At 49.4% G+C, this 25,494-nt stretch overlaps 1 protein-coding gene across 1 annotated transcript in view; it reads left to right on the forward strand.

Moving 5' to 3' along the window:
• PIK3C2G (phosphatidylinositol-4-phosphate 3-kinase catalytic subunit type 2 gamma) overlaps positions 1 to 25,494 on the forward strand; it is a 2,201,800-nt gene that overhangs the window by 679,226 nt on the left and 1,497,080 nt on the right. Inside the window, exon 8 of the mRNA XM_078674033.1 lies at positions 14,275 to 14,355. Coding sequence (XP_078530159.1) covers positions 14,275 to 14,355 — 81 coding nt within the window. The remainder of the gene's footprint in view (positions 1 to 14,274; positions 14,356 to 25,494) is intronic.

The following is a 25,494-nucleotide window of genomic DNA, read 5'->3' on the forward strand; positions in this document are numbered from 1 at the left end:
AGAGTCAGACATTTAAAAGAAGACAGGACAATACCATGAATGTTATTTTGGAAATATTGCACGGGTCAAGAGATGTTGAATAGTGAAGTGATAAAGAAGTGGGAGCAGAAAAGAATATGAACAATGATGCAGTCAAGCATAGAAGTTAAAGGGCAGGAATGAAAAAGAATGGTGGCAAATGGATTAAAGAGATAGGCAAGAAGGAAACAGTTGACTGAGGGAAAATGGGGAAGTTGGAGCATTAAGAAAAACTTGAATGCGAAGTGCTTATGTTAAATATGCTTTATTTGACTAAACAAAACAACAATTTTCATGTTTTTGCAAAGCGCTGGCGTTAGCTATCGCACGCTTCACAACAAAAGAAAATTACCATGAAACGATGTTACCTAAAATGGAAGGGAAAGAAGCTCGAAAACAAACGCAACCCCAGATGTTACTCTAGTCTTCCCGCTCAAATGAAAACAGTTGCCAGCATTGTCATTTTGTTGTTTGGAAGAATTGAGTGGCACAGTTGCAGTCCATCGCAGAATACAATATTTAAAATCTTTGAAAAACGGCAAAGAAGGCAAATTGCTAGCTCATAACTGCTAACTGCCGTGAGTTTTGATCAATTTTCAGAGTTGCCTAATTGAAAGCGCAGAAAGTTCTGCACACCCGGACAAGAGAATGTAACCAGATGTTCTCATTTAATAAATCGGCTGGTGTCCCCATTAAGTATGGGCGTAAAATCCGTTCCGCTCGCGGAATTTGCGGATTTTCGGCAAATTCGCGATCCGCAAACTCTCGCAAATTTGCCGAAAATTCGTAAATTCGCACGCAGCGGATTTTTTTTTGCTTGTTTGCGCTTGACAAATACAATATTGCGGCGCGCGGTGTTCACTTACCGTCATTCAGTGTTTGAAGAGTTGTTTTTCTCCATGTTTGCGTGTGCTGCGCCATTTTGGATCTTGCTGCGTGATCCCGCGGGAGTTTGTCGACCGCGATTACGTCATCGCGCCCGCCACCTTGCACAGCAAGAGTTTGTCAACGCGAGTACGTCATAAAGGCTCGTGATCACGCATCGCGGGAGTAAACAATTGCGAACACGTAGATGCAGCGGGCAGCAACAATCTTGCACTCGCGAAATTGCAAAATTTGCAATTCTGCACAAGAAATCCACCAGCAAGCAGCATAAACCTTCGAAAATGATGATTTTTATCAGAATAACTCCTAAGGTTGACATTTGCCTGCACTTTTTTTTGCAAGGAGTCCATTTTGGGGGGGGTGGGAGGAAGGAAGTGCCCCACAGTCCCAACTTCCTGTTCCTATCCAGCAGGCTCCTCCCAGTGCTTTCTTCATGTGCTGGTCACTTTCATTTGGATCTTGACCTGGAAGGATTACTTTTTGTGGATGCTGCTGGATATTTGGATTTGAGGCCTTTTTGACTTTCTTTGGATCACTTTTGGATTAGAAATCAACTTTCACAAGTAAGTTTGTTTGGGGCATTACAGTTGCTGCAACTACAATTTTGGAACTTTTTCAGAACATTAAATAAAATATATTGTGGGTAGCCACAGTATCCAGTAGGACCAGGGTTAGTTATGGGTGCATGATACAACTGTTTTGTTGAATTTAAACATCATGGAGGGCATGGATGGCCTGGGATTGTGCTGAATTTTGTGTTTTTTTTCGATTTTTTGGGCTGCTGTTGGGGCCTTTTGCCTAGGGGTAGTGAGTGGTGCATGGACTGAGTCTGTCTGTGGGGTCTCTTTAATGTAAACATCATGGATGGCATTGGATTGTGGTGATTTTTGTGTGTTTTTCGTTTTTTTTGGGGTCTACTGTTGATGGGGACTGGCCATGTGGGTGGTGGCCATTTTGAGTGCTGGTACAGGCAGGCCCTGGCCATGTGCTTGGGGTGCAAGGGGCCATTTTGAAGACAGGCAGTGTTCTGAGGCCTGCACCCATTTTGCCTAGCTTTCATCCATTATGCCCAGGGGTAGTGAGTGGTGCATGGGCCTAGTCTTTCTGTGGGGTGTCTTCTTGAATTTAAACATCATTGAGGGCATGGACGGCCTGGGATTGTGCTGATTTTTATGTGTTTTTCGACTTTTTGGGGTGTATAACTGATGTTCCTCTGTCTTCCATTGCTTTTAGGTGCGCAAGAGAACCACCAGTGCCAGGAAGAAGTCCTGCTGCGGTTTGTGCAGCACAACGTCACGTGTGGCCACAGACAACTCTGCAACTTGTGCAACTGCGGCCTGCTGTTCTGACATCTGAAGAAGATGGCCCCAAAAAAAGTTGCCCGTAGCTCCTCTAGCAAGAAAGTTGCCAGTAAGGAGCAGAAGAAGCAACTGGCGCCACTTACCAAGGAGACTGGTGTGACGACCGCCACATTTTTTGGGAGAAAAAAAAGTACGCCTGCAGCAGCAGCGGGGTCTGCTGGGGACCAAGCTGGGAGCAGCACCTCCGCTCCATTGGGCTCAGTGCCACCACCACCACGCCAACTTAGGTCCAAGCCCTTGAGTGCTGCAGAGGCAGCCAGTATAGTTGTTCAATCACCATCGACCAGTGATGTTGGCTCATCGCAAGAAAGTAGCAGCAATGTCCCTCAATCAACACAGGTTGTTGTAACTCATCTGACGAGTGTTCAACAACCACAGCTGCAACAACAACCACATGTGCAAGTACAAGCCCAAGTACATGTGGAAGGAGAGGCGGCGCAAGGAGAGGCGCAAGCAGAGGTGCATGGAGCGGCACAAGTGCCCTCAATAGTTGTTCCTCCCAAAGTAGGGGCGCATCAGGAAATCGACATTCAAGCCGAGGTATCACATGAGGAAGCCACTCCTCCTGATGATTCATTGTCTTCCAGATACCCAACCAGGAGAAGATCAACGATGGTGTCTACTTCTTCTTCAAGCCCCCTTCTTTCTGATGATATGGATGAAAATTGGGGACCACCACTGCCGTCTGAGAGTGAGGCACACCATGATCTGACAAAGGTAGCTAAGCGTAAAAGGAAGGTCCCCGAAAGTCTCAGAGTTATGGAGTGTGATGATGACGCTGAAGAAGAAGTGGTGTATACTCCTGCTGATGAAGACTCTCCTGACGACGACGCAGTCATCATAGGCGTCACTCCAGCCTCAGCGGGCATGCAGCAAACAGACATTTTTACCCTATCCCGAAATGCTGCTGAGCGTGATGATGGTGACGTGACAACGAGACCACCACAAATGCAGTTAACTAGTACACCACCACCTACCGCTTCCATATTTTCTCGCCAGAAGGTACCTCCATCCACCTCCACCTCAATTAGTGGTGATGCAAGTGCACAACGTAGTAAAGTTCGGCAACACACGTCCTCCACTTCATCTGGCATTAGCAGCATGACCAGCAGTATCGCCTCCTCCGCCCCCCACAGACATTTGAAGTCCGCAGTTTGGGACTTCTTTAGTGTTTGCCCAAAAAGGGAAAACATAGCCATTTGTAGCATTTGTAAGCTTGCAGTTAGTCGTGGTAAGCTTGGTACCAACTAAGGTACCGGAGGCCAGAGAGGTCCTCTTAAGAGACAGCACACTGTCCAATGAGTTGCACACCTAAAGGAGATCAAGGAAGCCAGAATTGGAAGTCAACAAACTGTATCTGTTGATGTTTCATCTGATGATGACGATGAGGAAGAAGCGTCAAACATTTCTTCACCTACACCCAGTACCCCTGTCAGCAGCACACCCCATGTGCGCCACACTAAGTGTGGGAGAGAGTGAGACACCAATGCGAAAAATGTCATCATCACCGAGCGTAACTGGGTCAAAGAAGTCATCATCTTCCCGTAAAAAAATGGTCCAGCCCACCATTAGAAGCATGTTGTTTTCAGATGCGCCATTTGAACGCAACCACCCAATGGTGCGTCTGTATAACACTAAGCTGGCTAAAATGCTAGCGCTGGACCTTCTCCCTTTTTCTTTTGTGGAAGGGGTTGGTTTTCTTGAATTAGTGGCAATGCTCTGCCCTAAATGGAAGGTTCCTAGCCAGTACTATTTTGCCAGAGTTGCGGTTCCAGCACTACATGCAGATGTGCTGTAGGCGATTGGGGCAGCTTTGAAGAAGAGTGCTGTTCACACTATACATCTGACAACAGACATGTGGACCAGTGGCGCAGGCACTGATTACATGTGCATCACTGGACACTGGGTCTCTTTTTCAGGAGTTACAGCAATGCTAAGGGCAAGTGTTGACCCAGACAACGTTTTTAAAGCTGCTCGGAAACATGCAACACTAGCCATGTTTGGCATGGAGACAAGTCATGCAGCACAAAACATTTTGCAGGAGTTTAACACAAAGGTCTTTAAATGGCTGTCCCCCAAAAAACGCATGATTGGTTATGTTTCCACGGATAATGGCGCCAATGTAGTTAAGGCCATGGATAAGGGTAACTATTTCAGAGTGCCGTGTTTGGCACACTGTATAAACCTGGTTGTTAAAAAATTCTTGAGTGAAGAAAGTCCAGCGTGCGAGTTATTGACCACCTGCCGAAGAATGTGCACACATTTCAGCCATTCTTTTAAGGCTCGGAAGCATCTGAGGGGCCTGCTACATGAACGTCGACTGCCAGTGAAAGCACTCATCCAGGAGGTGGCAACACGTTGGAACTCAACCTTCTACATGCTTGAGCGTCTGTATGAGCAGTTTATGGTACTCGATCAGTATTTCCTTACACTGGGTACAGCTGCGAAGGACCTGAGGTTACATGCGGAGCAATGGGAGCTAGTTAAAAGCCTGACAGACATGCTTCGTCCTTTTGAGGTCTTAATGCGTGGAGTCAGCAGGGAGGACTGTAGTTTGGGAAAAGCTATCCCATTGTTGCGCATGCTAGAGCACCAACTGAAGGAGGTGTCTTCTACGTTTCAAAAAGATGAAGAAAAGCAAGAAGCTTTTGCTTTGTCGGAGAAATTATTACAGCGCCTACTTTGCGATGAACGTCTTCAAAAGATCAACACAGAACAGCATTACATTTGTGCTACTATTCTGTATCCACGCTACAAAAAGGCACTGGCAGCCAGAGCATTGTTTGCTTTTGGTGACGAAGAAGTTTCAAAGTACAAACGTTGGCTAGGTCTGTCAGCCATGAGGTTTGAAAGAGAACGGCAGCAAATTGAAGGAAAAGGCAGTACATCAGCATCAGAAGGCTATCCGGAGCCCAAAGAATCCACTTCTGCACCTGTGGCTGTGGCAGAAGTGACCTCTCAGCCGTTAAAGACACCAGCAACCGGATCATCAGCACCAGACACAACAGTAACATTGTGTGAAGAAGACAATTGGCTAACTCAGCTTGGGTTTGCTTCTGAAAAGGTCCCAGCAAAAAGTAAGCAAAGTGGAGGAACCCTGCAGAACCTTGAGTCGATGGTGCAGGACTATCTGAATGACCCAACAGAGGTCTATATTCATGATGACCCATTGGCGTATTGGCATGGGAAAAGAGAATTGTGTATCTTCTGAACGTGTTTTCAGTGCTGCTGGTGGCATTGTAACTTGCAAAAGGACCCGCCTCTCGCCGAAAAATGTGGAGAGGTTAACAATGATCAAGATGAATCAGTACCTCATATCACCAGATTACGAGAATAAACGCCGGAAGAAGACGAGGAGGACACCAACTTAGATGAGGGAATTTCTTCTCTGTTAGGTGACCTACTCCCGCCTGAATTCGCTGAGTACGAGGACGAACTCTGCTTCCCTGACACCGAGCCCTGAAAATGAGCCAATGAATCAATAACTTTCTTTTTCGTCCTTATTCACTTTTATTCCTGTGTGTATGTCTTTCTTTGTTTTGCAAAGTCAATATAAATAAAAAATTTAATCACCTAATCAATCACAAAAAGAAGCCCATCAGCCGAACTGTCTTCACTTATTTGCTTATTGATTTGAAGGTGCCGCAGTCTGCATTCCTCAGGTTCACAAGTTCACAAGAACATGCTCCTCTATCCTCCTCCTCCTCCAGACTCCTATTTCCCTCAAAGCAGATGGCTGGATTACGCCCAATGAAGAAAGACTCTGCACTTGTGGGGGTGTTCTACATCTTTGCGGGTGAGTTGACGGCTCTGGGGCCATTGCTGGGAAGGTCTAATACCGGATAAAAGTGGTTTGGAGAAAATCGGAGCAAAAAAAGTTTTTGCCTTTTTGCTCACTATCATGTTTTCGGTGGCCTGTTTGGGGGGGCTCCTGGTGTTTGTGGGTGGGTTTTGGGGTCTGGGAGCAACAGTCTAATTTTGATTGCATTTGTTTTCCAGGACATCCATGGTGGAAAAGTCGAGTTATGACCTTGCTGCACAGCGCGTTTGGACAGAATTGAAAGAAGGCCCAAAAATATTCTAAGTATGAGATTTTCCATTTTTGCTTTTTAGTTTTAAATGTGTTTTATTGATTTTATCATTAAAAGTAACAGTAGACATCGTGACATGTTGCAAAGGCATTCGGCACATATTGCTGGCGGGACAGACTAGCATGTCTTCCCTGAGTAAGAGAAACAAGGCAAGGTGCATATGCCAAAAATGAAAAACGATATCACGAAGGCAGATGTGATGCAGTGCAAGAAGGCAAGACAATAAAATGAACAACCAAAACCCCTTGAACAACCCGGACCCTACCCCCCCACCCCAGCCCCAGCCAGTGTGCCATGCGTCAGAATAGAGTCTGTGAATTAGCCGATAAAGAGTAATACGATTAGTCAGTGAGTCACCGAGAGTCATGTGTGGTATCAGTGAGGCGTGGAATCCAGAGATATTTAGGACACGTGATCTCATTGAATTCTTTGGACAAAAGGGCCAACAATGGGGACCATGTTTTCTGAAATGCGGTAGTGGAGTGTGTGAGTGTAGCGTGTATGCGTTCCATCCCCAGTGTGAACCAAAGTTTATGTAACCACCCTGTATGCGTGGGCTTGGTTGTCGAGCCCCACAGTGATAAAATGTGTTGCGTGGCCGCCTGCATGGCGATTCCCATTTGACGACCCCGCAGCGATTTCAAAGGGAAGGTGAGTGCATTGGGGAGACCCAGTATGGCATATGCAGGAAATCGTGGGATTTCAGTGTCAAAGGAGGAGTCAATGTCGTTCAATACCGCCTCCCCGTAGCTTCGGATCTCCCGGCAGTCCCAAAGGAGATGGGTTAAAGTGCCACGTTCCCCACACTTTCTCCAACATTGCTCGCTACGCGATGGGTTTCCTTTGTGAAGCCGGGCTGGGGTGAGGTGCCAGTACATTGCCACCTTCACTGCGGTTTCCCTCGCCGCGGTGTTGCGTGTGGTGTGTGAGGCCCTGTAGTACACATCTCTCCATTCCCTAGAAGTCAGTGTCCTGCCCAGTTCAGCCTCCCAACGCCTCTGGCCCGGTGTTTTATCCAGTGTGTGTGGTGGTGTAAGCATCAAGTAAATATCTGAAATGAGGTGTTTATGTGTGTCTTTGGTAAGCAACCATTTCTCAAAGGGCGTCATTGGGCGGCCAACCTTGGCGGCGGTGGCCGGGTCAGTGAGCCAATGTCGGAGTTGGAAATATTGGAAAAGGTGAGGGTTCTCCAGGTCGTATCCTTGTGTGATGTCTGAGAGGGGAAGAAAGCCCTGTAGATCAAAAAGGTGACCGGCGGAGCGACACGCAGTGCCACGCCATTGTGTGAATGCGCTGGGGTCATTGCCCAGAGGGAATTCCGGGTTATCCAATAGGGGGTTAACGGGGAAGGGAATGTCGTCAAGCCTCTTTTTAGGGCCACCCTGTCCCAGACTTGCATAATGGTGCGGGTGATAGGTGATTTTAATAGGTATCGAGGGCGATGTTACCGGGCGAGAAATGGAACCCTCCAGAGCGGTGTCTGAGCCATGGCTCTATCTTGGAAGAGCCACCTCTTTTCCGACTCCGGTCTGTGCCATTCTACCAAGTAACGAAGCTGAGACGCTTGGAAGTATTGTAGCAGATTGGGAACGCCTATGCCTCCTTCGTCCATGCTTTTATACGCCAGTTGTTTCTGGAGACGCGCGCGTTTCCCGCCCCAAATGAATCGATGGAGAGCGTCCTGCAGCTCATTCAGGGTGCCAGCCGTGGGCATGACAGGGAGCGTTTGGAATAGATATAGGATACGTGGTAGAACAGACATTTTCACTGCCGCAACCCTCCCTAGTAGAGAGAGCGGTTGTTTCGACCAGCGTGTGAGGTCCTTCCGGATTTCAGCGGCAAGGGATTTGTAATTGGTCATTACTGTCAACTCCGTGGATGAGGCAAGGGAGATCCCCAGATAAGGGACTAAAGTGGCAAGCTGAAGGCCGCTCCCTTGTGCCACGGCGTGGTCGTTAGAATGCGCATTTTTGCCCAGTGGTAACACCAGATATTTCCCTCTATTAATTCGGAATCCCGAGACAGATCCAAATGAATCAAGCTCCTCCATAAAGGCGGGTATGGAGCGGGCAGTGCAGTCAAGGGCCGCTATTACATCGTCCGCATAGAGGCTTATCGTGTGGGGTTCGTGTCCAAAAGTAATACCTCTAATTTCCGGATTATCCCTGACCTTTTGTGCTAGGGGCTCTATATATAGGGCGAACAGGAGAGGGGAGAGGCGACACCCCTGTCTCGTACCGCGCTGAATTTCCAATGGGTCCGAGCGTAGGCCGCCCAGCCGGACCCTGGCATGTGGGTGGTGATAACAGCATGCAATCCACGACATAAAGCGGTCCCCCGGCCCAAAACGCCTCAGAACCCGTTGTAAATAGGTCCAATCTACGCGATCGAACGCCTTCTCAGCGTCGATGGCAAGCAGTGCGGAGTCAGAGCCCTGGGATTTGTCAATCAGATGGAGTATTCGTTTGGTGTTGTCACTACATTGTCTGTTGGGCACGAAACCTGATTGGTCAGGCTCCAGGATCCCGGGAAGACAGGGGCCAAGACGCGCGGCAAGAATGCCAGTAAAAAGTTTAAGGTCGAGGTTCAGTAAGGAAATAGGGCGGAAAGCAGAGCAGTGTGTGGGTTTCTTACCCGGCTTAGGGAGGACCACCACCTCAGCGGCAAGCATGTCTGGGGGGATGGCGCCGGTACCTTCAAATGAGTTGAAGAGCCGGTGAGCACCGGGGCTATCAGTCGGCTGAAGGTCTTGTAGAATCCCGCTGAAAACCCGTCTGGCCCCGGGGATTTGAGTGGGCGTAAACGGGATATGGCAGCCAGCACCTCGTCCAGGCGAATGGGAGCATCCAAGGCATCCGCATTTGCTTTGGAGAGCTCGGTGATAGCCGCGGAATTTAAGTATGTGTCAATTGCCTCAGGGGATGTACCCTCTGCCCCGTACAGTGAGGCATAGTAAGACCGGAATGCTTCCGCCACTTGAGTGTCGTCCGTGAGGACCGCTCCGGCATCATCAGTGAGGCCGGTGATTTTAGTGCGTAGGGTCTTAGCCCTCAGGGCACTGGCCAATAAGCGACCTGTCCTGTTACCTCCGACATAGTAGGTATGCCGAAGGCGGAGTGCCGCGAATTCGGCCCTGTCCGTGTCCAGACTAGAGAGTTGGGCTCTAGCTGCTTTCAGTTGCCTCCAAATGCGTGGAGCGCAAGTGCGACTGTGGACTCTTTCCAATTCTGCCACACGCGCCGTGAGGTCATCGCGTTTGGCCTTTCGGTCTTTGGCTTCCACAGCTGCTATGGCAATTAGTTCGCCACAGGCGACAGATTTCAGAGCTCCCCAGAGAGCCGTCATGGAGATCCCTGGTGTGTCGTTAGTAGCTAAATAGTCAGTGATGCAATCTTTGATTCTTTTAGTGACCTCCGGTCGCTGCAGGAGGGTCTCACGCAGGCACCATGAGCCTCGGGGGTGAGGAGGCGCGTGGAGGTGGAGCCATAGTTCCACTGCATCGTGGTCGGAAACGGCCGCAGGAAGTATATTGACCTCCTCAAGGAGTTTGAGCAGCTCCGAGGAGCCCAGGAAATGGTCAAGCCTAGCGTACGTGTGGTGCACGTGTGAGTAAAAGGTGAATTGTGACGCAGTCGGGTGTGTAGACCTCCACAGATCCACCAGGCCCCTCTCCTTCAGCCACGCAAGTCCGGCCGCCGAGACCGCACCCGTATCTCCATATCGGTGTCCTGACCTGTCAGCATGTGTGTCCATAACGAGGTTAAAGTCCCCCCCTAGGAGCAAAAGTGAGTTAGAGGAGCGAAGCGCTTCCGAAGTGGCATTTCTCAGAAAAGCCTCCTGTCCCGTGTTCGGGGCATAGAGAGAACCAACTGTGAGGTGTGTGTTCCCTATGTGAAAAGTGTACGCTAATAAACGGCCTTTAAGTTCCCCAACTTTGTTCCCCACCTGACCCTTGAAGTGTTTGGAAAGTAGGATTGCCACTCCGGCGTTTTTCGTGGGTAAGGAGGAAAAGAATTGCTGTGGAAAGGCGTGAGAGCGCATTCTATGCCAGTCTTTCTGTAATAGGTGAGTTTCCTGCAGCAGACAAATATCGGCTTCGGAATTCTCTAAGTAAGAGAGGATCGCTCTCCTCTTAATGGGGTTGTTCAACCCTTTTACATTAAGGGTCAGTACCTTGACTGTGGTGTCACACATGGCCAGATGAACCTGTGTTATGGCTTAGAGAAAGTGTGGATTGCATACAGTGCTGCGATGTAACAGCACGTGAGTAATAACCTCCCTGGTGACATTGTAGAGCCTTCCTGACCCCCCGGGGGGCAGCACTAGACATGAAACTCGACTGGGGTGTGAAAAACTCAGCCAATAGATCATCAACAGCGCAGCCGTGGCACACTGGTTCCCGCCCTGGATCCCCCCCGCAGCCCCTCAATCCCCCCAACAACAAACCCATCAAACTTTACTCTAAATGTCAGATTCCATTGTACCAAGTCAGAGTAGCTCTCCCTCCCCACCCACCTTCCCCCCTCCAACCCCAAAAACAAAAGGAAGTATAGTCCCAGTCCTGTTAGTCCGCACAGGGCTGCGGTAATGTTTCTCGTGTGGGTCATCTCCGATGGCGGCCCTTACGGCCCCCCGCCCGACCCCCCCACCGCTTGCACCAATATATGTGTTATAGTCAATCTCCCAAGCAAAGAAAGTACCTATCATTCAGAGGGAGAAGTTTCTTTGGCCACCTCCGCCACTGCGGTAGCGCGCTCCTGCGTGATGACAGAGGCGTCTGGTTTTAGGCGGTATGATGGGGATCGCTTGTAGCTCACTGTGCGCCATCCACCCCTGGACGACTCCTGGGACGCTCTTGGCGTAGGTGTCTCATCTTCCTGATCAAGTCCCAACAGTGTACAGGTGTCCTTAAGCGACCGCATCTGATGTAGCCGCCCATTCCATTTGAATATGAGTCGAAACGGATGCCCCCAAGAGTAGGGGATCTCGCTTTGTCGCAGGAAGTCCGTCGCCCTCTTAAATTCCTTGCGTTTTTGCAGAGTGATAGCGGAGAGGTCTTGATACAGGGCTATGGGATGACCTCGGTATTGAAGAGGTTGAGCTCGCTGGGCTTCTCGGAGAATCCGTTCCTTTAACGGAAAATCGGGTAAGAAGGCCAAGATATCCGGCGGTGGGGCCGAGGCTCGCCGCGGCAATCCAACTCTGTACGCCCTGTCGATGCGAATGGGGAATTCCGCCGACTCCCCCAAGATGTTCCGGAAGAGGGCTTGCAGGTATTCGGTGGTATCGGTCCCCTCTTCTTTCTGAGGGCCTCCCCGGACCTGTATGTTGTTCCGGCGGGAACGATTTTCAAGGTCCTCCGCATGGGCCTGGAGGTCCAGCTGTTGGTCCGTAAGCCGTAGGACTTCTTGCTGGAGCTGTTCAATTTCGTTGCTTTTAGTATGATCAGCTTCCTCAACAGCAGCCACCCGCTCACCGAGGCCATCTACATCACGTCTGAGTTCTCGGACTTCGCCAGCCACCTCCTGTTTTAAAGATTTGAAGTCCTCTCGCAGTGAGTTGAATAATGTCTCTAGAAAGGATCTGGTGATGGGTATCTGGTCATCTGCAAGTTGTGGCGGTGGCTTCGTGATCACCGGGGAGGGTGGGTCTTTGTTGGGCTTAGGCTGCGATTTGGCCATTAGTTCAGGGAGCGTTTGGGTCCCTTTCTTCCCCCTCTGGCCCGCCATGTTTTGTGTGGTCCCAGGAGCAGGCAGGCGGCGGGTGTCGGGGCCCTGTGACAGGGGCAGGGGGCTGGTAGCGCTATGAGTAGAGACGATTCAATGCAGGGCAGATCAGCACCCCACCCACGACATCCGGGGTGCAGGCAGCCGGCGTGGCCAAACGTCTCCCCGCTATCTAAAAATGCCGCGAGTCGGCCCCGGTCACCCCACAGTGTGGCATGGGCTTGCGAATTGCTAGTTCTGGTGGCCCTGCGGCAGTGTGCCTGGTCCGGCCCGCCTTCACAGTCAGTCCCACACCGGGGGCTCAAATGCACCCCCCCGAGTCCAACCCAGCGCCCACTTTCACTCTCCTCACCTGAGCGGTCTTGGAGGCAGGTGTTGATCTCCGCTAGGGCTGTGGCCCCCTAGCACTGCTCTGCGCTCTGTGCAGTGGGTCCCGGGCCTGCAGGGCTACAGGCCACCTCAGCGCCAGGGGTCTCGCTGGTCCGTTCAGGCACTCTCCGGCCCAAAGTCCCGTTGAGGGGGGGCCCGGTACGCTTCCCACCACCGGCAGGGTCTGCTCCCCCGCCGCGAGGGCGCTCCGATCAGCCCCGTCAGAGCCCGCGAGCAAGGCCCGAAGCCGGGGCCTCAATTTTCGCGGTCTCCGGCCGGGCTCCCCCGCACGCCGACCGGGCCGCCCGGGCAACGATCTGTGGTAGACGCTGGATCTTCCGCAGGGGGCTCCTCACAGCGGGCTCCGCACTCCATACTCCTTCCTTTGGGTCCGCCGTCGGGTCCGCCAAGTCCCGCGAGCAAGGCCCGAAGCCGGGGCCTCAATTTTCGCGGTCACCGGCCGGGCTCTCCCGCACGCCGGCCAGGCCGCCCGGCAACGATCCGCGGCAGACGCTGGATCTTCCGCAGGGGGCTCTGCACAGCGGGCTCCGCACTTCACACTCCTTCCTTTGGATCCGCCGTCGGGTCCGCCAAGTCAGCACTTAAGAATCCTGATACCGGGGCGCCGAGGCGGTTTGAGCTCAGACACAGCTGCCAGTACGGGTCGCAGACGGACGTCGCCACAGGAGCGGGACCCTCACGGGGGCACCTCGGTCAATGGTTCGTATCTGCTGGATGGCACCTCTCTCAGCACTCTCCCTCGCTATGTAGGGGAGATGTATGCGATAATCGCGGCGTTTAGGCGGGATCGGGCAGGGAGCCTCGGAGACCTGCGTCCGATCACGCCGCCTCCCATTTTTGCTTTTTGCCTGTTTGGGGGTGTTGTGCTTTTTTGCGGGTGGGTTGGCGGATCTTGGGGCATTGCTGGGAAGGTGTAATACCGGATAAAAGTGTTTTGGAGAAAATCCATGAGGAAAAGCGTTTTTGCATTTTCTGACATTTCGCTCACTACATTGTTTTTGGGGACCGGTTTGGGGGGCTTCCTGGTGTTTGTGGGTGGGTTTCGGGGTCTGGGAGCACTGCTGGGTATGATAGCAAGAGGTTTGAAGAAAATCCATGGAGGCAGAGGGGAGTTAGGGCCTAGCTGCAGAGCGCGCGCGGAGTGATTTTGGAAATTGGCCCAAAAATGACAAAGTCCCCATTTTTGTACTTTTGCTTTTTGGCTGTTTGGGGGTCTTCTACTTGTTTTCGCCTGGGTTGACGGCTCTGGGGCCATTGCTGGGAAGCTCTAATACCGGATAAAACCGGTTTGTACAAAATCCATGAGGAAAAAGTTTTTGCTTTTTCTGACATTTCGCTCAATGTAGCGTTTTTGGGGGCCGGTTTGGGGGGCTTCCTGGTGTTTGTGGGTGGGTTTCGGGGTTTGGGAACACTGCTGGGTATGGATAGTTTTGATAGCAAGAGGTTTGAAGTAAATCCATGGAGGCAGAGGGGAGTTAGGGCCTAGCTGCAGAGCGCGCGCGGAGTGATTTTGGAAATTGGCCCAAAAATGACAGTCCCCATTTTTGTACTTTTGCTTTTTGGCTGTTTGGGGGTCTTCTACTTATTTTCGCCTGGGTTGACGGCTCTGGGGCCATTGCTGGGAAGCTCTAATACCGGATAAAACTGGTTGCGACAAAATCGGAGGCGAAAACTTTTTTGCGTTTTTGCTGACTTGCTTGTCTTTGAGGTGCTCTTTGGGGGCGTTCCGGGTGTTTGTGGGTGGGTTTTGTTGTCTGGGAGTACTGCTGGCACAGTCTAATTTTGATTGCATTTGTTTTTCAGGAAATCCATGGTGGAAAACGGGAGTTATGGCCTAGCTGTACAGCGCGTTTGGACAGAATTGAAAGAAGGCCGAAAAATATTGTAAGTATGAGATTTGCCATTTTTGCTTTTTGCCTGTTTGGGGGTGTTGTGCTTTTTAGGTTTTGCCTACGCAATGCGTACGAAGTACGCATGCGCTAGCAAAATCTAATGATATCTCGATATCTCTATGTGGGGTCGGGTATCCGCCCCCTCCTCCCATTGGCTAGCTCCATAAATGGAGTCTAGCCATTGGTAGAGGGCTCTGTCTGTCAATCCCAGACCAGATTCGGGGGCGTTCCCGAGAATTTTTCCCTTTTGGCTACGTCACGCGACGTCAGCCAAAAGCCGGGAACGCCCCCGAATCTGGTCCGGCATTGAGCCGGCACCCGCCTTCCTGCTCCGGCCGTCTTCTGCGTCTCTCCTCCCCCTTTCCCACCCCCTCCCGCTTGTTTCCTGATGGCGGCACCGGCCGAAGATGGAGGCGTCCTTTCCCTTGCCGCAGAGCTCAGGGGCGCAGCCTGAGATCGCTCTGCTCTGGCAGGGACAGTGAGAAGCGGCCGCCTCCTGTTTACACCATGAAGCGGCCACGGCCGAAAGAGACGGTGGAGCCAACGACCGCACACAGCCTTGCTGCCCGACGGTGCCATTGGTGGTCAACGCTGGCACGAGTGGATCCTGCTACCGGTGGGATCGTGAGTGCCGGTGTTACGCCCCGCCTTTAGTGCTGTCCGACGATCCCAGTGATGCCGGACTGCCGCCTTTGCCCTGGATTGCATGGGAGGCATCGCGATGTGGAAATGGCTTCGGGGAGTCCCCTAGTCGGAGGGGAGGAGCTCCGGTGAGTAGCGATGTCCAAACTGCAGAGCTGCAGGTTGTAGCTACTCATGCTCTATATAATTCACTAGAAACTTCCTCCTTCTTAGAAATAAACTTCTCTCCAACTTCTTGGGAATAATCCTGTGCTTTGGAAATGTCTGGGTAACGCTGGCTACATCTTCCACCTTCAGTGGCATGGAGCTCAGGCTATCACGACTGCAGTGTTTGAGTCTCGTAATTCAGATCTTTCCCTTGATGCATGTTTCTCTTTGAACTCCTCCTATGCTATGGCTACCTTTCTGTTACTTTCATTTAGACGTTCTTTTCAGTCCTGATTTGCATGTCTTTTCACAGTTTTTGGCTTGAAGGATTTGCTCGGTGTATCACAGTAAGGTTTGTAAATTGGCATACCATGTTTGCCATCCTAATCATAGCTTTCACGTTAGATCGCCGTGGTTTAAGCATTGTTGGCTGAACCCTTTATTAGCTTTTAGCTTGTGCTGTTTTCAAATCCCGGATTGTTCTGCTATGTGCAGAGTATCGCATCGCAGGCTTTCTTTCCATGGTGCATGATTGTGGTACACAAAAATCTGAACACTTGGTGATTTTGCTGCCTTTCATGGGTACTCCCTCATGTATGACTGCTTCCATGCTGGGATCAATTTCACATATTTAGTGGACACCTACGCAGAATGCAGAGGGCTTATACTTTTTCAGAACTGGTTGACTTTCTTTATCCGGAGGTGCTGAAGAGTCTGTTTCTTTCTGAGCACATCGCTTTGGTAAGTCAGGGCCAATCTAGTTAAATCTGTCCCTGCAGGGAAAGAGCCGTTACAACCCGACCGTTTCCACGCAGTGCCTTTATCACGCAGGCAGTGCCACGCAAAAACTGTTACCACGCAGGCAGTGCCACGCAAAAACTGTTACCATTCATAGCCTTTACCATGCATTTTATTTCAATGTACTTGGTGAGGGCATTACTGGTAACGGCAACTGCGTGGTAAAGGCTATCTGGGTCGTTAGAGGAGTGAAGAGGTCCCTCCGCCTCCTCTTGATGACGTGTGTGAAGTGCCTCACAAGAGTTGCCTCGTCGTGAAAAGGTAGGGGGATTGTTGATTTTATTTTAAAGGACCTGAGGGCAAGGGGACAGATTTAGGATTCAGGGCAGAAGCTGTGTATTTTTTAAAAAGGGCTGGAGGCTAGGAGGGGGTTGCGCAGGGTTCTAGATTTAGGGTTTGGGAAGGGTCAGGTATTTCTTAAGAGGGAGGGGGTCACGCTGGGGTCTAGATTTAGTTACAACAAGGGGTGGTGATGGACAGAGTCTCTGAATTAAGCAGAGTACTCTCACCCGGTCAAGAGATCAGGGCTAGATCCAACACCGTTTTTTAGCTCATTGCACCATCCCAGTTTCAGAACCCGGCTGTATGCAAATTAGTCTGTCCCTGGCCCAGTGCATCATGGGAACAGGGTAGACCAGACTACAAAAGCCAATTCTTACACTGGGAAGGAAACAAGCTTCCGGGGACCGGTTTCTGCCATTTCAGGCGTCTTCGGCCCGGCTTGCTTGAATCCTGATGGTGCAATGAGCAAGGGACTCACATCTGAGTATACCCTTCCACGCTTAGGGTGGACAAAATTATTTACAACAAGGGGTGGTGATGGACAGAGTCTCTGAATTAAGCAGAGTACTCTCACCCAGTCAAGAGATCAGGGCTAGATCCAACACCGTTTTTTAGCTCATTGCACCATCCCAGTTTCAGAACCCGGCTGTATGCAAATTAGTCTGTCCCTGGCCCAGTGCATCATGGGAACAGGGCAGACCAGACTACAAAAGCCAATTCTTACACTGGGAAGGAAACAAGCTTCCGGGGACCGGTTTCTGCCATTTCAGGCGTCTTCGGCCCGGCTTGCTTGAATCCTGATGGTGCAATGAGCAAGGGACTCACATCTGAGTATACCCTTCCACGCTTAGGGTGGACAAAATTATTTACAACAAGGGGTGGTGATGGGGTCTAGATTTAGGGCTTAGGGAAGGGTCGGGTAATTGTTAACAGGGCGAGGTTCGATCTGGGGTGTAGATTTAGGGCTTAGGGAACCAGCTTAAGGACTGAGGGCAGGGGTTAGGGAAATCTTTTAACGCTCATAGGCTTTTACCATACATGCTTTACAACAAATTACATTGTAAAAGCAAGCGTGGTAAAGGATATACATGGTAAAGGCATTTGTGTTGTAACGCATACAAGCAAATTGAGCAAAATGCCTAAAATATGTTACTGTGCAAATTTTTTTTTTTAAAGAAGCTAGACCACATGCACTCATTCTATGTTCTGTAGCAAATTCATCTGTCTTATACCTTCAGAAAGAATGGTAACAAAATATCCCACGTTCATTAGAACTGCTACTCCAGTGATAATACTCACAAAAAGATAAAAAAAATGTGAATGAGATACATCATTCATCCTACCACATTTTCACACATCCATACATCATTCATCCATGCAACATTTTATCCATCCATCCATACATCCACCTTTTCTTCCATCCGTCCTTCTTCCATCACACTTTCATCCTTGCACGCATCCTTTCATCCATTCATCCACACTTTCAACAATCCATCCTGCATCCCTCCACCCTTTCATCCTTCCATCCATACATCCATCCTTTAAACATCCACATTTCTATCCATCCACCCATCAATCATCCACCCACATTTTCACACATCCATTCATCCATGCAACATTTTATACATCAATCTTCATATTCTTCAGAAGTTATAGGGTTAATTAAACTAGTAAAGTCACTGTGCAATATTGTGCCTATGCATGGTTCTGTGTGTCATCCACATGTGCCTTATTAGTGTTTTACAACAGTACACGCACTCACATTCTAAGACCTTGACCTCATTGTGTATGTTGTTTTAAAAAGTTTCTAAGCAGCTGCCTGCGTCCATCTGAGAGTGGCTTCAATAAGATATATTGTCCACCATTGTATAGTTAGAAAGGAATATATTCTTTATAATGAACAGTTGCAAATAACTCTCTCCAAAGCTTTATAAAACTCTAAGGGCTTAGTGTACATTGCCAAACAAGGGGAGGGCTCTCTGTGTGTGGGCGGGGGGCTTTGTAGGAGGTGGCTCGCAGTGTGTGTGGGGGGGCTCGCAGTGTGTGGTGGTGCTCGCAGTGTGTGGGGGGGGCTCTGTGTGGGTGTGTGTTGGGGGCTCTCTGTAGGTGTTTGTGGGTGTCATTTGCAAAAGATAAAGCTAGTGGCATTGCAAATATTAATTACATTTATTTATGTTAAAAAAAAAAATTGGTCAAGAGCTTTGCCAACAGCTCAAACTTTAACAAAGGCAAAACCATTGCATTGTAAATGCTTGTTTGAGGGTGGGTTGGCGGGTCTTAGGGCATTGCTGGGAAGGTCTAATACCGGATAAAAGTGGTTTGGACCAAATCCATGCTGAAAAGCCTTTTGCATTTTTTGTAACTTAGGGTTCGTTAGGGTTAGCACTAGCAGCAGTATTCCATGTGTTTTGGGGTGTTCTAGATTTTTGCAACTGGGTTCTGGGGTCGTACAGCACTCGTGGGAATGTGTAATATTGGTTGCAAGTTGTTTGAAGAAAATCCATGGTGGCACTGGCATTTTTTGTAACTTAGGGTTCGTTAGGGTTAGCACTAGCAGCAGTATTCCATGTGTTTGGGGGTGTTCTAGATTTTTGCAACTGGGTTCTGAGGTCTTACAGCACTCGTGGGAATGTGTAATCTTGGTTGCAACTAGTGGTTTGAAGAAAATCCATGGTGGGAAAGGGTGGATTTTGCCTAGTGAAAGAAAGCGTTTGCCACTATTCTTAACTTAGGGCTCGTTAGGGTTAGCAGGATTGTATTGCATGTGTTTGGGCGGGGGTTATAGATTTTTACGACTGGGTGGGGTCTTGGAAAACTTGTTGTAATGTCTAATCGTATGAACATAATCCATGGTTGGAAAGGGGGGTTTTGGCCATACTTTCTGAGTGCGTTTTGACACGATTTGAAATTAGGCCTCTGTGAGGTAGCAGCAGTATTCTGCACGTTTTTGGGAGGGTAATGTGGGGTGTTCTAGATTTTGGGGATTGTCATCTCTGAAAGTGACAGTATAATTTTTGCACTACACAGCGTGCCTTACATATTTTTTTCTCCGAGGTGTCTTTAACACTTACTGTTGTATTTTTCCATCATCAATTACAGGCAGGCTTTTACCCTGTGCCATCGATGTACTATTCAGGCGTACAATTAGCGATCCGCAAATCCGCATCAGGGTGGCAGTGATGAACCAGAGGGTGGCAGGGATGAACCAGATGGTGCTGTGATGAACCAGAGGGGGACAGTGATGATCCAGAGGGTGGCAGTGGCAAACGAGAGGGTGGCAGTGATGAACCAGAGGGTGGCAGGGATGAACCAGAGGGTGGCAGGGATGAACCAGAGGGTGCTGTGATGAACCAGAGGGGGACAGTGATGATCCAGAGGGTGGCAGTGGCAAACGAGAGGGTGGCAGTGATGAACCAGAGGGTGGCAGGGATGAACCAGAGGATGGCAGTGATCAACCAGAGGGTGGCAGTGATGAACCAGAGGGTGCTGTGATAAACCAGAGGGGGAAAGTGATGATCCAGAGGGTGGCATTGGAGAACCAGAGGGTGGCAGTGATGAACCGGAGGGTGGCTGCGATGAACCACAGGGTCGCTAACAGGCTGGACACATAGAAACAACATGGTCGCGACCGTTGCGACCACACAAGTAAGTTCGCGTTCGCGAACTTGTACAACACCCCCGCAAACTGGCAAAAACAGAAAATTCGCAAATTCGCACGAATTCGCAAATTTTGTGGATCGCGAGTTCGCAAATTCGCAAATTCACGAACCGCGAGTTCGCAAAATTCGCCCATACTTAGTCCCCATGTGTTCTGCCGGGACCCTGCATTGTCCCAGATTTTCCCCATGTGAACGCACGCACCACAGAAGTTATCTGATAAGGATAGGCCCGAGCCACCTGGGATTGTTGCAAAAGGGATTATAGGAGGTGATTTAGCACATACGTGCATTTGGCAGCTGGGATGCACGCTTGGACGCTATGCTAAAAGCGAGCCATGTTGCCAAATAAAAATACAATTAAGAGATTGCTATATACCTTGCTTGCTGTTGCTGACCGCTCTTTAGGCATCGCTGCTCCTGGGGTCTGCTGCTGAGAGCAGTGGGGGCGGGGAGGGGTGGGTCCGGGACTGTGTTCGGCAGCCTGGATATACCCATATGTTAATGAGCACTATTTTTATAAAAATCAATTACGCTTACAGATACTGAAGTTAGGCTGTGCTGCTTCCGAAATGAACGGACGTTACGTACGGCATGAACAGCCAATAATGAAGCTGATATCTAAAAAAATTCCCAAGTTAACGAATTGCAAGCCACGAGAAAGTAAGAAGCAATGGGCGGGGTTTCAACACCCATATTCATTACTAGATGTCTCGGAGAGACAGCGCATGCGCGCTGCCTAGGCCGAGACCTAAAAAGGGCAACGCTGCAAGGCATAATTCCACTCAATCAAACTGGTTTTTGGAAGGGCCAATCTACCACTACCAACTTGTTGGCACTTACTTTACTTGCAGAGCAGGCTGTCCTAAACAAAAATGTATATATTACTTTTATAGATTTAAAGGCAGCTTTCGATTCAGTGCCTCGAAATCTAATGTGGAAAAAAACGTTTGGTTGGGATATTCCAGGGAAACTGTTAAAGGTTATTTATTTATTTATTTATTTATTTTTGAGATTTTTATTGCGCAAACAATTACCCAAAGGTGTCTCGGCGCATGTGTAAGCTAGCAAGGACCACAATTATAGAGTTCACTGATCGAACAGCCATGTCTTTACGAGCCTCCGAAAGCTAATCAGATTGGGGGCATTTTTGATATTTAGTGGGAGAAGGTTCCAAAGTTTTGGTGCAGCCACTAAGAAGCGGCGGTCTCCCCAAGTTACCGTTCTGGTACGAGGTACAGGTAGGAGGCAAATGTTAGCCGATCTCAGCAATCTTTTGGGGGTGTATAGTTGGAATGCCTCAATCAGGAATTTGGGTCCAGTGCCATGCACGGCCTTATAGGCAATGCAGAGGGCCTTGAACTTAATACGGCTCTCTACTCTAAGCCAGTGAAGCTGGCGGATGGCAAAGGTGGTAGGATGGCGGCGAGGGATATTTAGAAGAATTCTAGCAGCCGCATTCTGTACCGACTGTAACTTTGACAGCACAGATTTCTGGGTGTTAAGAAAAAGGGCATTCCCATAATCCATTTTAGAAAATACCAGAGTAGAGACTAGAGTCTTCCCAGCAGAAGGGGGAAGATAAGGCAGCAATTTCTTTATTTTCTTTAGCATAAAGAAAGCAGAGGAGACAACCTTGTTAACATGAAGGTTGAGAGTTAATTTGCTATCGAAGATAACTCCCAAGTTCCTTGCCTTTACCACTGGGACAGGTGGAGAGCCCAATTGTTTGGGCCACCAGGTGGAAGACCATTCTGGGGCGAGATTGCCAAAGGTCATGACCTCGGTTTTATCCGAGTTGAGCCTTAGGCAATTGGAGGACATCCACTTACTGACCGCAAGCATTGCTTCCTGAAAGTTAGCTGCTACTTCTGTACCATTTTTATGGATCGCCAGTACCAATTGGGTATCGTCTGCGTAAGAGGTTAATCGCACCCCATAGGCCTTTATTACCCTCGCTAAGTCCGCTACGTAGATGTTAAATAACGTGGGACTTGGCGAGGAGCCTTGTGGTACTCCACATGGTAGTGCAGAGACGGGAGAGTAGAAATTACCCAACTTAACTGTCTGGGTGCGGTCGGCGAGAAAAGATGAAATGAGATCTCTTGCCGAACCGTCAATCCCCAGAGCTGTGACACGGTCGACCAGAATGATATGGTCGACCGTGTCAAATGCTGCGGATAGATCCAGGAGAATCAAGATGGCCGTTCCTCCCTGATCCATGATGGTTCTGATTTCATCAGTAGCTTTTATTAGGGCAGTCTCCGTCCCGTGTCCCTTCCTAAAGCCAAACTGGGTTTCGTCTAAGAGTTGGTGCGTGTCGACAAACTCTGAGAGCTGTATATTCATCAGGGCTTCACAGATTTTGGCTGGGAAAGGAAGACAGGCGATGGGTCTATAGCTGACCGGGGCGGAGGGATCTAGTGAGGGCTTCTTCATAAGAGGCTTAATCACTGCCTTTTTCCACGGGGCCGGATAGCATCCAGTTTGAAAGGCAGTGTTGCAGATTTCCGTAAGTGGGTGAGAAATCACCTCACTTAAAGTGGACATGACTGAGGGGGGGCATGGGTCCAAAGGGGATCCAGACTTGGTGATGGAGATGAGTCTGCTAATTTGGTCCTCTGAGGTGTCAGCAAATAGAGAGAAACGATCATGAATGATATGGAGGGGTTCCTTGTTACTGGCAGTGGATCTAGCCCCTGTGTCTTCACCAAAGGATGCATAAATATCTGCCACTTTAGTAGTAAAAAAAGTGGACAGTGCATTGCAGAACAGTTGGGAGGGTTCTGCTCCGCGCCCTGATGGAGGTATAGATAGGGAGTTGACCACTGAAAACAATTCTCTGGCCGAATTCTTAGCATTGTTTATTTGGGTTGAGAAAAAAGTCGTTTTCCGACTGGTGATGGCCTTTTTGTATATTGTTAAGGCATCTTTGTAGGATTGCCTAGCGATAGGGCAATAGGATTTCCTCCAGCGTCTTTCTAAATTCCGACAATATTGTCGGTGAAGTCTGAGCTCTTCTGTATACCATGCCGCTGAGGGCGACCTTCTATTAGGTTGGATAGACTTTTCTGGAGCGACCTGATCAGCAGCATTCCTAATCCAATCCTGGAAATCAGAAGCTGAGGAGGTAGAGTTAAACCCTGTGATAGAGGAGGATAATGTCAGAATATTTGCCATTTGAGGAATATCAGCATTCTTCCAGGCACGAGTTGCTGCCCTAGTAGGAGGTCTAGGAGCAAGGCGGTTGACTAAACGTGTCTCAATGCCAAATATAATGGCCCTATGATCAGTCCAGGTAAGGGGTAGAGTGTCTAGTATCGTGATAAGAGAGTTGTTAGTGAACACACCGTCTAGTGTGTGTCCCGCCTGGTGAGTGGATCCCTTTACCAATTGTTGGAGTCCTAGGGTAAGGAAGTCTGCAATTAGTTGGGAGGTGTCGCAATTTCCCTGTTCTTCCAAAGGGAAGTTGAAATCTCCCAGTACTGTATAGTCAGCGGAGCCTATAATATAGTCATTTAACTCAGAAAGGGACCCAAGAAAAGAATTCCGAGGTCCAGGGGGTCGGTAAAGCAAAGTGCCTTTGAAAGTTTGTTTGCAATTAATGTTGATTGCAAAAGTTGCAACTTCACAATTGGTGGATGAAATGGGGTCGAGCGAAGTATGATACTGATTCTTATAGATTATAGCAAGTCCTCCACCTCTTCCTGTTTGTCTGTCATGTCTCACAACGCTATAACCCTCCGGAGTAGCCTGACAGAAGTCAGGTCCCGAGCCCGCATCTCCCCATGTTTCTGTGGCAAAAAGAAAATCGAGATCGTGCGTAATTATAAACTCACTAATATCTAAACTATGACAAGGGAGAGAGCGTGTGTTGATTAACGCTGCTCGGCATCCCTGGGATAGAGTGATGGGCATGCAGGAGGGGGCTCCAACAGTTAATGAAATGGGTAGAAGTGGTGATGTTAATTGGTAATTACACCCAGTACACGGGGCAGGATTAATACCCACAGCAGTAGGAAGAGGCAAGTGAATACAATAATGGCTAGGAAGGCCAGAATTGAGCAATCTGAGTTGGGCCGCTGAGTAGCGCACCGAGGGGCCAGGGGTCATGGCCCTGGGCCGTGTCCGGTCGCGGACGGGCGCAGACGGGCTTGGCTTAGGCGCGGCTTCGGCGCGCGCCCGCTGCGCCAGCCCGCTGCGCCGTCTGGCCATGACACTGCTTATATAGAAAGTAAGGAGGGTGGTAGGCCGGCGCGACTAGAGCGCAGCCCCCGCCACACCTAAGATGGCGCCCGCCGTCGCTTGCAGCCGATTCAGTAACGACGGCTGGGCGAGGCAGGGAACAATAAAGTGCAGCGTGTAAGGGGTGTCAGTGTGCCTCTTCAAATTCCCGTTATTGCTAAAAGATTTACAGCCCCCCAACAGGTAAAATGTTTACACAGAATTAAAAGGTTAAGAACAATTGTCAGAGGTAGATTAAAATTGTGAGCACAAGTATATGGTCCAGCGCTAGCTCGCAGCCCTCGGTCTCACCAGGGAGAGCTAAAGGCGGCGAGGCGCGATTCCGGTCCAAACTAAATAGCTGAGGAGGGCGGGAGGCCGGCGCGACTAGAGCGCAGCCCCCGCCACACCTAAGATGGCGCCCGCCGTCGCTTGCAGCCGATTCAGTAACGACGGCTGGGCGAGGCAGGGAACAATAAAGTGCAGCGTGTAAGGGGTGTCAGTGTGCCTCTTCAAATTCCCGTTATTGCTAAAAGATTTACAGCCCCCCAACAGGTAAAATGTTTACACAGAATTAAAAGGTTAAGAACAATTGTCAGAGGTAGATTAAAATTGTGAGCACAAGTATATGGTCCAGCGCTAGCTCGCAGCCCTCGGTCTCACCAGGGAGAGCTAAAGGCGGCGAGGCGCGATTCCGGTCCAAACTAAATAGCTGAGGAGGGCGGGAGGCCGGCGCGACTAGAGCGCAGCCCCCGCCACACCTAAGATGGCGCCCGCCGTCGCTTGCAGCCGATTCAGTAACGACGGCTGGGCGAGGCAGGGTACTCCTTTGTATACGGATACCTGGGTTCTAGTCAGGCTGGGTGATGGTCGTTCATTATCAAAGAAAATGAGAACTTACAATGGCTTAAAGCACGGTTGTGTTCTTGCTACTTTCCTTTTTGACTTATTTTTATCAGAAAAATTGCAGTACATGGACACTGTTTACGCCCATTCTCCAAGGTTGGGAGGGGTGCAAATTAGCTACCTTCAATATGCTGATGATAATATCCTTCTAAGCCAAATCCTATTGGCCTACAAAGACTCATAAATGCTTAATATGATTACATACAAAAACATTGCCTTGAACGGAGTGTTAAAAAACTAACATTATGAAAATTGGACCAGCAAAACAGAAGTTTAATTCATAGAGGGCCAGAGCTGGGCCAATTGAAGTTGTTAAAATGTATAGATATGTAGAGGTGGTGTTTGATACTAGAGTCTCTATTAAATACCTTTTTAAAGATCTAAGGGCAAAAAACTGTGACCTTAGATCATTGTTTTAAATGTTTGCAAAAATCATTGAATTGTCAATCCTATGAACATATTCTTAAAGTCATGAA

The sequence above is a fragment of the Lissotriton helveticus genome, chromosome 1_1 (assembly GCF_964261635.1).
Source record: "Lissotriton helveticus chromosome 1_1, aLisHel1.1, whole genome shotgun sequence".
Classification (NCBI taxonomy): Eukaryota; Metazoa; Chordata; class Amphibia; order Caudata; family Salamandridae; genus Lissotriton; species Lissotriton helveticus.